General features: G+C 36.3%; 1 protein-coding gene across 13 annotated transcripts in view; it reads left to right on the top strand.

Moving 5' to 3' along the window:
• nAChRalpha4 (nicotinic acetylcholine receptor alpha4) overlaps positions 1–16,311 on the top strand; it is a 946,244-nt gene that overhangs the window by 580,868 nt on the left and 349,065 nt on the right. For 2 of the 13 annotated variants that reach the window (XM_070112966.1, XM_070112971.1), the window contains one exon: positions 6,147–6,327. The exons of the other annotated variants lie outside the window; for them this stretch is intronic. In XM_070112966.1, the coding sequence (XP_069969067.1) occupies positions 6,147–6,327 (181 nt within the window). The remainder of the gene's footprint in view (positions 1–6,146; positions 6,328–16,311) is intronic. 13 annotated transcript variants of the gene reach the window in all.

The following is a 16,311-nucleotide window of genomic DNA, read 5'->3' as shown; positions in this document are numbered from 1 at the left end:
AATATGCATAAGTTAATAAGATATCAAATTTGATTGTAATCCATTCGGCTTCTTCGAATAATGCATCTTGAATTATTATGAATCTATACTAATATTATAAAGCTGAAAAGTTTGTTTGTTTGTTTGTTTGAACGCGCTAATCTCCGAAACTACTGGTTCGAATTAATTAATTCTTTTTGTGTTGGATAGTCCAGTTATCGAGGAAGGCTATAGGCTATATAACATCACGCTACGGATCCAATAGAAACAAAGATATAGTGGTAAATGTGTAAAAAACGGGAGAAATTATTTCATCTTTGAAGCCTTCCGTTGCGTGCGCCGTGAAAACGGTTCAAGATACTCAAAAAATATGTATTAAAGAATAATAGCTCTTTTAATGATCTAAAAAACAGTCCGCGATAGTATATGTCTATCTTTTAAGATTAACTCACAAAAACCGTTTTTATGGTACCTAATTTGGTCGAAATAATTTGTTTAAGTTGTATCAACATAATAATATTAATCTTTATTCAAATAAATATGTTGTTGGTTAAGAGTACTTCATTGTGAATAAAATTGTCTTTGACATAACTTAATTTCAACAAAAAACTTTAAAGATTACAATGATAAATAACTCCGAAACAAAACCAACTCGCTCTCTGCGCTGGCCGGCGCGGCGGGAGAGAAGCGGTGCTTGCGGGCAAGCCGGGAGGGGGGTGTAGCTCAACGAGATACCATGCCGCGCGAGTGAGTCGGCTCCCTACTGAACGGTTGAATGCAGCGCTAATTTGTTTATGCGATATAATTATCATCGTAATATTACTTTTTAAACACAGTTTCATTTTGTAGTTGTTTTCTATATAGTAGGTACTTTATTTGTTTTAGGATAGTATTTAGTTACACAATAATAACACTCTTTTGTTTTCATGTAGATTATTAATTTATAAGTATGTGTTTTCTATAAGTATAGTATTGTTTGTTTTCAAAATAGTATTTAGTTTCTAATATTTTTTTTTTTGTGGTACATAATACCTGTAGGTACCTAAATAGGTGTCGCCTACTTAATTATTCTTATTAGATTAGGGTTTAGTTTAACGTATTTAGTTTCTAATTTTTTTTTGCTTTAGATAAAACCTGTAAATAGGAGTGGTCTACCTATTTATTCTCATTAGATTAGGGTTAAGGTTAAGCATAAAGTTAGTTTACCTTATTTTTATTTTACGGTTGTTCTTTTGACATAATCGTTAAAAATAAAAGTAATAACGTTCCTAATTATTAATTTTCTTAATCTTACGTTTCTTTTTTTTATTACGAGATACGCTTTAGTTAAGTTTTCATTTTCTATATTTTTTCTTCATCACTATAATGCCGAGAAAAAGAACTCAGCTTTCTCGGCGGACTGCTACTGCAAAGCGGCTGCGAGGTTTGCGCAGCAATGAAACTGAGGATGAAAATATGCACAGGTCGGCTACACAACGAGCAATTACTGAACAAAACCGTGCAAGGGAATCAAGCGTTGAACGTTCGCAGCGTTTAGACTCACAAAATTTCCGAACTTTGGCGAACCGGCAACAGGAATCGAGTGCTGATCGTTCTCAACGTTTGGCTTCACAGAATGCCCAAACATTGGCTAACCGCGATCGGGAATCGAGTGCTGAACGTTCTCAACGTTTGGCCTCACAGAATGCCCGAACATTGGCTAACCGTGATCGGGAATCAAGCGCTGAACGCTCCCATCGATTAGCACAGCAAAATGCCCGATCAACTAGGAATAGAACTCGCAGACAACATAATTTATTAAATGCTGCTTTTACTTATGATTGTACCGTTGACTATTCTGAGCTAAATGATATTGATATTGGTAGAATGGATAAAATATGCAACTTATGCCAAGCAAAAAAATGGGCAGCTGAAACTCCTGGACTGTGTTGTAGTGGTGGCAAAGTAAATATACCTATAATTCCGGAACCAACATCCGTTTTAAAGGAACTGATATCAGGCTCACATCCATCATCTAAGCATATCTTAAATTACTCAAGACAATATAATACATTATTTCAGATGACTTCATTTGGTGCCAAAGAAATTCGTGAGGGAAACTTTATGCCCACTTTTAAAGTCCAAGGGCAAGTTTATCATTTAATCGGTGACTTACTTCCAGCTGTAGGGGCACAACCCGAATTCCTGCAAATATATTTTGTTTCCCATGCAGATCAGGTATCCTTGCGCTCAAATTTAAACCCAAGCTTGCAAATCGATCTTATCGACGTTCTCCAAACATATCTTCATGATCATAGTACGTATATTCAAAGTTTTAAGTATAATCTAGAAAATAGACCACCGAATGATTTAAAACTTATCATTCATGCTGATGTAAAACCTCCTAATGAGCATAGAGGTCGGTATAATGCGCCGGTAGTAGATGAAGTAGCTGTTCTTATGATAGATGAAGACAAAGGTCCCCGTGATATTGTATTGACTGCGAGAGATGGTCGACTTCAACGAGTTTCTGAAATTCATAGATCTTATGACCCGCTTCAATATGCCTTACTGTTTCCCTTTGGAAACGACGGATACTGTATTAATATTCCACAGTAGAATACTACGGCTACATCTAAAACTGTTTCATGTATGCAGTTTTATGCATTTAGATTCATGGTGAGAATAAATGACTTTAACAGTATACATTATTTCAAAGGATTATTCAACCAATATTGTGTTGATATGACGGCAAAAATGATCTCTGAGAGGCTAGACTTCATCAAAAGAAATCAAAAAAAATTGAGAGCAGAAGAGTACATTCATTTAAGAGATGCCGTCGTAAATGATGGACATGTAAACGCTTCTAATATTGGCCAGCACGTTATATTGCCGTCGTCATTTACAGGATCCCCCAGATTCATGAATAAAAAAGTCAAGATGCCATGACATATGTCAGGAAATTTGGAAGACCTGACCTCTTCATTACATTTACATGTAACCCCGAATGGCCAGAAATAAAAAGTGAGTTATTGCCCAATCAACATTCTTATGATAGACATGATTTAATTTCTAGGGTATTTCATTTAAAACTCAAGAAAATGATGGACCTATTAACGAAGAAAAATATTTTTGGCCCATCGAAAGCCTTTGTTTACAGTGTAGAATGGCAAAAAAGAGGTTTACCTCACGCCCACATTTCATTGTGGCTGGCTAACAAAGTTCAACCAGATTCTATAGATGCAATAATATCGGCTGAAATACCTGACATACAACATGATCCGATTCTTCATAATATTGTCATAAAAAATATGATACATGGTCCTTGCGGATTTCATTATCCTACATCACCATGTATGAAAGAAAACGTTTGTTCTAAAAAGTTCCCTAGGCATTTTATTTCGGAAACACGGGGGATGACGGTTATCCAACCTACAGACGCAGATCTCCAGATAATGGTGGAAACACAGCGATAATTCGTGTAAAAGGTACAGAAATGAGCGTGGATAATCGTTGGGTGGTTCCCTATAATCCACTGCTATCACGAATTTTCAATGCACACATTAACGTAGAATTTTGTCAATCAGTCAAAGCTATTAAATACATCTGTAAGTATATTCATAAAGGTTCTGATCAAGCCACATTTTCGTTACAAAGTAATAACGATGAAGTAGAAAAATATCTAAATGGTCGGTATATAAGTTCCTCGGAGGCGTTTTGGAGAATTTTCCAATTTTCTATTCATGAACGTTTTCCGGCAGTAGTTCATTTAGCCGTTATTTTGGAAAATGGACAAAGAGTATATTTTTATAATAATGAAAATCTCCAAGATCGTGTGAACAATCCTTCATAATCGACACTAACAGCGTTCTTTGATCTCTGCAAAAGCGACGCATAGCGTTGTTTTGTAGATTATGTCAAGACCTTTCAAATTATGTATAGTGTTGCCAGATACGAGCTCTGTAGCGCTTTGTACATAGCCGCGAAATTCAAAAGACAAAAAAGCGGATATTTGACAAACTTATAAATCCCTAACCGACTTTGGGCTTCCTGCAGCAAAAAGAAATAATTCGCTTCTGGACCCGTTAGAAGTAGCGTTGCGAAAACCATATAACATAAATGAATTAAATGAGTATATCACACAAAATGAACCAAGATTAGTTAATGACCAGGTGACAACGTATAATTGTGTCATGAAAAGTGTTCGTTTTAATGAAGGAAGAATTTTCTTTTTGGATGCTCCCGGTGGGACCGCCAAGACGTTTATCACTAATCTTATATTAGCAAAAGTAAGGTCTCTAGGAAAGCTAGCCTTGGCAGTAGCGTCGTCAGATATTGCTGCAACCTTATTAGCAGGTGGACGCACAGCTCATTCCACTTTTAAACTGCCCCTAACTGTGTCTTTAGAGAGAGATAGCGTGTGCTGTATACGCAAAAATGGCCTTGCTTTAAATTATCGACAAATATAATAACTTTCCCTTCAAAATTACTTTCTGTAGGAGACGGGAAAACACCTCATTCTAATAATAAAATTGAAATTGATTGAGATTTAGGAGTAAAAGTGGGTAACATCGAGGAATTAGTAACTAAGGTATACCCTGACATCAGCCAAATAGAAAACAAGGACCATCAATGGATGTGTCAAAGAGCAATATTGGCGACAAGAAATAGTAGCATTGACGAAATAAATGATATAATTTTTATTAAACTCCCAGGAGATATTGTAACCTACACATCCATTGATACCGTGATGGATCAAGAAGATGTAGTTCATTACCCACAGGAGTTCCTTAATTCCTTGAACCCAAGCGGCCTTCCCCCACATTCTCTTAAGTTAAAAATAGGTGCCCCAATAATTTTACTAAGAAATCTCAAACCACCAAATTTATGCAACGGGACCCGACTTCAAGTAAAATTTCTGCGCAATAACGTCATCGTTGCAATAGTTTTGACTGGTCCAGCAGTTGGTCAAACAGTCCTCATACCCGGCATTCAAATGATACCCAACGACTTACCTTTCAATTTTAAAAGAATACAATTTCCGCTTAAATTATCTTTCGCAGTCACAATAAATAAATCACAGGGGCAAACATTCAAACACGTGGGGATCGATTTACGCCAAGATTGTTTTTCGCACGGCCAGTTATAGGTATGTCGCGTTCTCAAGATCGGGTTGTGGCGAAAATCAATATGTTCTTCTGCCACAAGATAATAAAACAAAAAGTGTAGTATATGCAGAAGTTCTTTAAAATAATTAAATTTACTTTAAAAATTGTACAGATATAGTTTGGAACGCGAAAAAAAAAACATAGATTTTATCCTGAAAATTCTGCGGGAACTCGACCATTCCAAAAATCCCGCAAGAACGGGAACTATATGGGAAGAACCAAAAATCTGCCGGAAGTCACTATTCCACGCGAACGAAGTCGCGGGCAAAAGCTAGTATTATATATGCCATAATGTTTGTAACACCCACCAGGAAATGTCAGAGACCCTATAAAGTATATACATATGTATGTACGGTATATAAATGATCAGCGTGACGAGCTGAGTCGATTAAGCCATGTCCGTCTGTCTAGACTATTATAGAATATAGCTGACATACAGACTGACCGATCAAAATTTTGTATGAAATCTTTTGTACTTGTGAAGGGTATTATAGATTCAGTGCAACCGAAGTTAACGTTTTTACAGGTTTAATATAAAGTTTTGCAACACCAGAGTGTATTTCCCTGCCTTTTACCTTTGAAAATTGCGAGAGTATAAAATGTTCGGTTACACCCGAACTTAGCCGTTCCTTACTTATTAAATACCAATTTGCTGAACTTTAGATCCGAACATATTTTTAAGAGCTCTTTACTGTACAAAATGATTCAGCAGACTTCTTATTAAAACTAGTGTTGATAACTTTGCTTTTAATTCAACATTGCCGCAAACTAGTTTTAAATTAGCGTATAAGAGATATACCGTATTATTTTTTATGTGATGAAATTTTCTGTTAGTACAATGAATTTTTTATATGAATGAATTGATCGCTGTTCTTATCATTTTTGTGGACTGTAATTTTTTTTAATATTCTGACACTCGTATTAAATACTTATATATAAGATTAGATATAGAAGGAAAATAAACTTTATAAAAGGGTAAAATTACATATCTATATATATATGCATATGTATATTTTTCAGTGCTGATGGTCATTATGAAATCACCCTTTTGACAAAAGCAACTGTCTATAGTAGTGGGCTTGTTATGTGGCAACCGCCTGTGGTCTATAAATCATCTTGTTTAATCGATGTTGCACATTTTCCATATGATGTTCAAACATGCATACTAAAAATAGGAAGTTGGACTTATGATGGTTTTAAGGTGCTCGTATAATTTTAAGACGTACATATATTAATAGATATTCCTGATAAGAACATAATAATGGGCTAAGCTCAATAAACTTACATGTGGAAGAATACATATAAAATTTACTAAACATTACGACATTTCTGCAAAAATATATTTCTATAAAAATATACTAAATCAATGTTTACTATATTTAAAAATCATATCTTAAATATAATGAGAAAAAATTTGTAAACATTTTGGCAATTGTAAGGAGGAAAATTATAACAAAAATTAGAATAAAAATTGCTTCAACCCAAATTTATAAATTAACAGAACTGGTTTAGCATTGTTAGCCGTAATATGAAAGCAGAATTAAGTTTGTTTTTTATAATGTCCCCCAATGTCAAAAAAATTGCACACCTATTCCAGGGTATATTTATCTATTATATATTAAATTGGATGAGCAGTTATATGGTAACACTTTACCCATTTTAAGGGTAAAGTGTTACCATAATTTTTTTTTTAATAAAACTTCAAATCTGACTAAACATATTAGAACCAATCATAAAATATCTACGAAAGTGATAAGTTCTGGCGTAACCAAACATTTCACACAATTTGTAAAAAACAAAGACGGAAAAATACTTTCGGGTGTTACAAAGTTTTAAAATAAAATCGAAGGTAAGGGCTAAGTTCTGGTGTAACCGAACATTTTTTACTCTATCGACGAAATCGTGAATGGTTTCAATCGAATTTTGGTATTTTAATAAGTTATATTATAGGTCAGAAACTCAGCTTTATTGCTATATTTTACTTCACGTTAGCTGAACGTATACATATTTAAATCATCTTCAAATGGAACATATCTTACATAAACTCAAACGAAGAGGCAAAATTAAATATATATATTGACAACCAAGAGATCGGAATTCATTATATTTAGGATTGAGGTTAAGATCAAGGTCTAGACCAACTCCATTCAGATTTAGCTCTAAATGATTAATATAATTTTATAATATTTAAGGAAACTTGTCCACTTAATTTCATTAAAATATCACTTATGTTGACCAACCTAGAAAAATTAAAGTCAGCTGGAAATCTATGCACCGTATATTGAGGGCAGATAAAGGTCTGGGATTGTTGGATAACAATTTTAAATTGACATAATGACCGAGATATTCGGTATAAAGTCAACCGGAAGTTTGAGAATCTTATATTAGGTATACGGGAGCTAGGAATAGCATGTTTGGCATTTCTACATATTTTTTACAGAAAAATATGCTTTTTGAGCTTAATTAAGGTACCTCACAGACCATCAGCAATATATAAGGAGCAAAGTCAACAGAGTGTTTAAAATTCCCGACATAAGTTATATGGTGGTTAGAGACGATTTTATACTTTCTAGGCAGAAACATGCACATGCATGTGAAAAACACCCTAACTTAATTATTAAGATTAATCACATATTGATCGATATATGCGGTATAAAGTCAACCGAAAGTTGGAAAGAGAAGTTGGCCAAGGAAGTATTCTTCCGATTCAACTAATTTGTGACTTACAGAAAATTTATTATGAGGAAAGGACTCTTTCCGAATTTCTATCATATAACTCACAGATTGATAGCGGTGCCGCGCCAATCGTCTACACTTGACATTGGCTCCTTTAAAGCCGTCTAGTAGCATCTCGGGTGTAAAATTGTATGTCTCTGGCGCATTTCTTTAAATATTTATCGCTCTATTAGTAATTTTTAACAAAACCATTGTATGGGGTGTGCGCGCGGTTATAACCCGAATGCACCCATTTTGACAGAGTGGGTAGGGATGCCAAAGATATTTTTCTGAGCGAATTTGGTTATGATAGCTTGAATAATTAAGGATTTAATTCTGTTCTGTATAAGTTGCAAATACATCAGATAATTGTGTATCGTTTAAGGCGGATTTGTGGTTGTGGAGTTTTTTCCACTCTTAACTGTGTTTGGACTTTGCGTGTTGCAACACTGAATTTTGCTACAATTACACTTTTAACGCACATTGTCATAAATTTCAAGTAATGTTTATTTATTTCTCGTCAATTAAAAAAGTTTTGCATGCAAGCACTTTATTCTACTCGTTAAGTTAATATGGCAGCTATATGCTATAGTCATCCGATCTATACAATTTCTTCGGAGATAGCATTATTGCCTTAAATAATAATCAATGCCAAATTTTGTGAAGGTACCTCGTCAAATGAAAGAGTTTTCCATACAAGCACTTGGCCCGATTGTTCAGTTTGTATGGCATATACAATAATATAGTCCGATATTAGCAGTTCCGACAAATGAGCAGCTTGTTAGTCAGAAAATGACAGGTACAAAAGTTCAGATCGATAGTTTAAAAACTGAGGTACTAGCTTATACAGATAGACCCAAGCGCCTTCAATAAACCCTCCAAGTTTATTGCCTTGTCGTATTTTGCTTTCATCTTATCGCTCATAATTTTGGTGCACTGTCTCACCATAGCATGTATATCCCGGTAGTCGAAGATCATTACCAAAAATTACCCTTGCTGGAGTCTGCCCCGTTGTTTCATGTACAGCAGACCGATAAGAAATCAGAAACAAGGATATATGGGTATCCCAATCCTTTTGATACTTGTCCACAACTTTCCTCAAATGTTCTTCCAAAGTTCGATTGAATCGTTCTACCATACCATCGGACTGCGGATGTAGTGCAGTTGCACGGGTTTTCCGGATACACAGCTTCTGGCATATCTCCTGTATTAGAGCTGAATCAAAATTTCTCTCTTGGTAAGAATGTAATTCTATTGGAACACCATATCTCGATACCCAATTGTTGCTGAATACATCCGCTCCTGTTCCTGCCTCTTGGTTAGGAATTGCGTATACCTCTGGCCATTTGCTGAAATAGTCCAAGACTACCACAACATATCTGTTTCCTAATTTACTGATGAGAAATGGACCAGCTACATCCATGGCCATGACCACCATGATACACCATGACTCCTGGACCTCGGCCCTTTAGCAGCAATGCACTCGACAGAACTGGCGATCCCCTCCATAACTGATTGACGACAACCAATCCAATAAAATCTTTGTTTTAATTTCTTCAAGGTTTTAGTGATACCCATGTGTCCTTCACTTGGACCGTTGTGCAGCTCGTTGAGAAATTCAGGAATTCTTACTTTTGGAACAGTCATCAGAGTTCGTAAACTTTGTCCATCTTCGCTTTCCCATACGTGATACAAGCAGCCAGACACTAACTTCAAACTATTCCATTGTGCCCGATAAGCCTTTGCGACTGGGCTTTCTGCAGCTATTTCTTCTCTCGTTGGACGTTTATTCATCTCCAATCCGTGAATTACACTTTTTAAATCTGGATCCTCTTGCTGACTTTTCCATAGCTTCTCCGGGTCCCAGTATGATGTTATAGTCATTAATCCGACATCTATAATGTCTTCTTTGGCCTCAGCTTATGAGCAATGTCCATACTTATGAAAATGTTTGATGCACTTCACCAACGCCAGTAATTCCCTCCGAGTAACACAATAATTTCTCTCTGGCTTGCTTATGGTCTGGCTGTAATACGCAACCACTTTCTCATGCCCATCAATGACTTGTGATAGAACGCCTCCTACTGCAAATCCACTAGCATCCGTATCCAAAATAAATGTTGATCCTGGGACCGGGTATGCTAACATTGGCGCAGTACTTAACTGTTTCTTCAGAGTTTGGAAAGCCACTTCCTGTTCTTTATTCCATTCGAAAACTCTGTTATTTTTCGTGAGTTCATGGAGGCTACTAGCTACGCTGGCAAAATTTGGAACGAATCGTCTATAATAAGTACACAGTCCAAGGAAACTTCGCAATTCATGTAAATTTTTAGGAGCGGGCCAATCTCTTATTGCCTCGATCTTTTCATTAGATTTACAAATGCCCTCCGTTGTCACTTTGTGTCCTAAGTAGCACACTTCCTGTTTGAAGAGGGAACACCTCCTTGGGATCAGCTTCAGACCAGCGCTAGCTATCCGTTGGAAAACCTCTTCCAAGTTCTTAAGGTGTTCATCGAAGTTTTTACCCAACACGATGATATCGTCGAGGTAAACCAAACAGGTCTTACAGTGTATTCCTTTTAATACCTGGTCCATAAGTCTCTCAAAAGTAGCAGCAGCGTTTCATAATCCTAAGGGAATTACGGTAAATTGTCATAGACCATATCCAACGCTGAAATCCGTCTTTTCTTTGTCTTCTTCGTTTACCTCCACTTGCCAATAACCACTTATTAAATAAATCTCTGATGGTTCGATTACGCCGCTTTCGCTCATTTTAACTGGCTTACAACTTCACGTTTTGCTAAGGGAATGCTCCGAGGAGCCTGGCGGATTGGTCTTGCATCCCCTGTGTTAATAAAATGTTTCACAACTTTGGTTCTTCCTGGCTTGGCATCGTCTTTATCAAATATGGATGAGTATCTGAGAAGAAGTCGTTTAGCCGAAGTTTGATAGTTTACCTCTAGTTTCTCGGTTCATGCGTTAATTTCGCTCGATATATCGTTTTCGCCCATGGAATCTTCCTCAAGACCTATTTCGCAATTTATCACGGCCTCAATCTCTTGACACTGCGCTAATACAGCTCCTTTGGAGAGTTTGATTGGTAACTTGCCCTCAGTACTCTTACTGGAACACGTTTATCTTGTCTTGTCATAGCCAGGGTTTTACCTATAAGTACAAGTGGAACAATCCTCAACAATCCATCACTTGTTTGGCTCATAGTTTCCATCTATTTCTGCCCAAATAACTGCTTCTGATGTTGGTTTAATCTGCTGGCTCTCTGTTGTTATCACTCGTCTAACGTTGTACTTATTATCGTAACGGAACATAAGTGGTACTTCCATATTTCTATAGGACATAATCCTGTTTTTCATGTCAATTTTGATTGCTTGATTCGCTAGAAATTCTACTCCAATTATGACTTCGTCAACGATATCTGCTACTATAAAATTGTGTAACACGGCTGCCTTTCCAATTACGATCTCGCACGTTACCTTTTTGAGAACTAGGGTATCTTCTCCAGTTGCAGTACGCAACTTTGCCCCAGCTAACGGTCTCACTTCTTTCTCAACCAGATCTTTTTACCGTCTACACATCCACTAACGGTAACGTTACCCGTATTTCTGCTTATTTGTGAAATGGAGATTACTGGGCATTTGCTTGCGGAAGCTAGCCAGTGCCCTTTTCGGCTGGCTCGCTTTAGTTTAACGATTGGTTTGATTTGACATTTGCTTGATTTTTCTCAGCTTTGCGTTTACGTCTAACTAGATCATTGGGCTGGTTACAGTTGCGTGCAATATGGCCACTTTTTCCGCAGTTGAAGCATTTAAGCACACCATAATTTTTCTTATGCGCTTCCGTAGATTTTCCCAGTGCCCTCTGCATGTTGTAAATTTTTTCAAGTAATTGCTTCACCCAAGTGTGTTCCTCTATTTCTACTTTGTGAGCTTTAAATGTTTGATTGTAAAGCAGAGATGCAGTTTCCTGTGTCAGAGCATACGAAACGGTTTCTGCAAACGTCAATTTTGGACATGCTAATGCAGCGAAGCGTGTAGTGTTATCTCGTATTCCATTGACGAAAGTCTGAATTTTCGTGTCCTCGATGTACTCCATCGATTTATGTGCATAAGCTAAGTGAGCTAACTTCTCAATCTCTGTAGAAAACTCCTGCAGTGACTCATTGGCTTTCTAGCAGCGATTTCGCAACTCGATTTGAAAGATCTGCTTCCTGTGCTCACTACCATACCGTCTTTCTAATGCACCCATCAACGTTTCATAACTACTCGCCTCGCAGTTTGGAATGGTCTGTAATATCTCCGCTGCAGATCCTTTTAATGCAACGAACAATGCAGCTACTTTATCTTCAACGTTCCAATTATTTGAAGATGCCGTCTTTTCGAATTGAAGCTTAAAAACGTGGAACGGAACAGTGCCATCAAAGGATGGAGGTTTTACCTTGGCAGAAGCTGTTGACACAATTAGCCGATTTAATTGTAGCTCGCGGAGACGATTTTTTAATTAATTCATTTCAGTTTTAATTTTATCCCGCTCTTCCGAAATTTGTGAGGACGCTTCTGCTATTTGTGAGGTCACCTGTGCTGATATACGTACATCTTGCGCTGCGAATTGCTCTTTTAACAGCTCTTCCTCTTCTAAACAGGACAATTGGGATTGTTGTGTCAACATTTGTGATGACACCTCTGCTATTTGTTGGTTTATATGTGCATCCTGCTCTTTAAATTGTGTCGATATTGCGTTGACATCTGTGATATTGCAGCAAAAATCATGTTTATGTCCACCATCTTTGACGAGCATCTCCCTTTTCTTCTATCTTTATTGTCTCTTCCTCTAATTCCATGTGAAAGACATATTCCTCAACATTAATGTTTTCCGCCTCCAGTTGTGGAATCTTCAGATCGTTGAACTTGGCCATTTTCAAATAATTATCTCCTTGGGGATTTATTTGACAATCCCACTTCTGACACCAAAGGTAACGGATTTCTCAATAAATCGTCTAACTGTAACTCACTGTTGAGTTCGATCACTGGATTGTTAAATTAAAGTCCCAATTTAATGGCTATACACTTATCTTTATTCCAACAAGTTAACACTAATTGCTCGATATTCGAGTTTACAACTTATTGCTTATAGCTTAATTGCTTTTTACACGGCAACACTCTAATTATAACTGTGTCTACTGCACAATCCGGCAGCCCTTATATAGTAAATTTTTAACAAAAATTGGCTACTAGAAAATTCTGACAAATACGAATTCGCTGTCTAGTTGCTTCTGGCAGTTTATCGTCGATTCTGATTTGTTCTGGTATTCGTGTTCACCACAATATAAATGATCAGGATGAAGAGATGAGTTGAAATCCGGGTGACTGTCTCTCTGCCCGTCCGTTATTACAACAAAATTCACTGAGAACAAATGCTTTTAGCACCTCTATCGACAGTGTGAAAATGGGTCAAACCAGGTGACAACCCCGCCCTCTTCCAATATAACGATACTGATAAAAACTACTTAAAGCGCGATAAATCAAGCACTAAACACGTCAGAGATATTAAATTGTATCTTTGGGATAGCATAGGATGACTTAGAGCAACCGCGTTCAAAATTAGACAGTGCGCGTGGCACCGCCCACTTTTAGGTGAAAACCCATATTTTGGGATCTGCTTAACCGATTTCAACGAACTTCGGTACATAACATTCTTCTCATATTTCTATGTTATTGTGCGAAAATGGGCGAAATCGGATTACAACCACGCCTATTTCCCATATAATACGTTTAAACTATGCCACCTTACCCTCTAGGTACTGAATATGTGGACTACAGTGCCAATAATAATTAAAATTCATATATTGTAATAAAATAAATAAATGAAACTCTCGATAATAGTATGTGTTGTGTTAAAAATGGGTTGAATCGGATTAATACTTCCTTTAATATAGAAGTTTGCCAACACCTGAAGTAAGTTCCCGGACTTTGATTCTTGCAAGTTGCGAGTCGGTTACACCCAAACTTACAACTTCCTTACTTGTTGTATATATTTTATAGGGTCTCAGACGTTTCCTGGTTTTACAAACTTCGTGGCAAACTTAATATACCCCGTTTAGGTTAAAGTAATGGGATATCGTCTCTCGAAGTTGGTTCACGTTTTGTTCAAATTATTCCATAAAATTTAAATACTATTAACATTGTTAATAAATTGTGTTTTCTATTGGTTGAATTTCGTCTACTGGTGACCCTAGTATATATAACTCCATATCTATCTTAATGTAAAGTATATGAGGAAAATATCAACCACAGGATGGGAAATCAGCGTGTAAGGTTTAAACCCATTTGAGTCATATTCAGCGCTAAACCACATTATTAAAAAATTATTGTCCACATAATTTCATAAAATATTACACATTATGACCAACACAATATTTTAAGGTCAGATGGGCTAAAGGAAGTATAGAACTGACAATGAGGGCATATTGTTACCAGAACAAGAAAAAACGTTCACTTTTGTTGCACCGAAGCTATAATACCTTTCACAGATACAAATGTTGCTTACAATAACTTGATTCAGATCTAATTTCGTGAATCGGCAATAAAAAATAAAAATCCGATCCGATCGATCAGTTTATATGGTAGCTATATGACATAGTGATCCGATCTAAACAATTTCTTCAGATATTGTATTCTTGCCTTAGAAAATAACTCATGCCAAATTATAAATAAAATTTCTCCGGAGCTTGCACTATTGATTTAAATAATATTCTACGCCAAATTTCGTGAAGATACCTCGTCAAATGAAAGAGTTTTCCATACAAGCACTTGATTCCGATCGTTCAGTTTGTATGGCAGCTATATGTTATAGTCATCCGATCTGTTAAAGGTTTTTGGAGATTACGTTGTTGCTTTGAACAATAACTTATGCCTAATTTCGTTAAGATACCTCGTCAAATGAAAGAGTTTTCCATACAAGCACTTGATTCCCATCGTTTCAATTTGTATGGCAGCTATATGCTATAGTCATCCGATCAAAACAATTTCTTCGGGAATTACATTTTTACCTTAGAAAATAACTCATGCCAAATTTCGTTGCAGCTTCTTAGTGAGAAAAGGGCAGGTACAAAATTTCCGATCGATAGCTTAAAAACTGAGGGACTAGTTTGCATATATACAGATGGACGGACATGGCTAAATCAACTCAGCTCATCATGCTGATCATTTATATATAAATCTTATAGGCTCTCCCACGTTTCCTTCTGGGTGTTACAAACTTCGTTACAAACTTAATATACCCTGTTCAGGGTATAAAAAGATGATAAAATGCTAAAAGATGATAAAGTTCTTTTGTCTTTGCTTTGGCGTACTTAGTTATTGATTTATAGCTTTAAGTAGTTTTTAACAATACCGTTATATGAGGAGTATTCGGTCTTATCATCAGCTTTCATCCATTTTTACAGTGTCGGTAGGGGTGCTTAAGGGATGTGCTTTAGCGAATTTGATTATTGAATGAGTTGTTTTGACGATAGGGTTCGTTGACTTGTCGGATGTAAAACGAATAAAAGCAGAGGGCAGGAACCGTGTTATGACGAAGTTTATAATCGAATCGATGTCCCGTTTCTTTTGCTACGTGAAAATGTGCCATCATATGTGGTGCTCTCAAATGTTGAGGGTGGTGACGACATCACTGTGTGCTGAGGTCCTATGACAGTTATCAGGAGTAGGGGGTTGCATTAGGGTGCGCCAGTTTTTACCGGGTCCAGTCATGTGTTTATTTACAGAGGATTTCCTCATTTAAACACCGAAAATATTATACTCTTGCAACTTGTAAGCATCAAAGGCAGGGAAATATCTTCAGTTGTTGGCGGAACGTTATATGAAAAAATGGTACCAAATAATCCAACATTCATTATTTGACGAAATCCTGAATGGATTACAATCAAATTTTGTATTATATTAAGTTATATTATGGGTTACTGACTCATTTAGTTTTCAGCGCCTAAGAAGCCGTACCATCTTATACATAAAATTTAAAAAGTTTCTATTTTCAAAAAACATCATTATGTGTCTTTGGTATTACATTTTTTGTTTTTCCTGTATTTTGCTTGAGTTTTCAGTAGTTATTTTTCGTAATATTCGTTTGACTTACTTTTTTCCAATTAAAAATATCGCACTCTAAACTTTACTTTTGGTTTTGGTCGATGTGTATACATTTGATTTGAATTTAATTCTTAATAAGTTAATTCTTTGAGGATGTTTTAAAATACACACACACCATATTTTGAAAGTTGGGAGTTCTACAATTAAATTGAGAATGATTTCGCGAACTAGCTGCCTGCTTATTTTTAGAAAAATGCAATCAAAATTGTGCTCGGATTAGGTTTAAATAAAGCTGTTGTCCCTTGGCAAGAGCATTTCATAGGTAAAGAGTATCTGATCTAACGGGTGCTCTAGACTGAGTATTTAGTTAT

Source organism: Bactrocera oleae, chromosome 2, assembly GCF_042242935.1.
Source record: "Bactrocera oleae isolate idBacOlea1 chromosome 2, idBacOlea1, whole genome shotgun sequence".
Classification (NCBI taxonomy): domain Eukaryota; kingdom Metazoa; phylum Arthropoda; class Insecta; order Diptera; family Tephritidae; genus Bactrocera; species Bactrocera oleae.
This window is presented reverse-complemented; position numbering and strand designations above follow the sequence as displayed.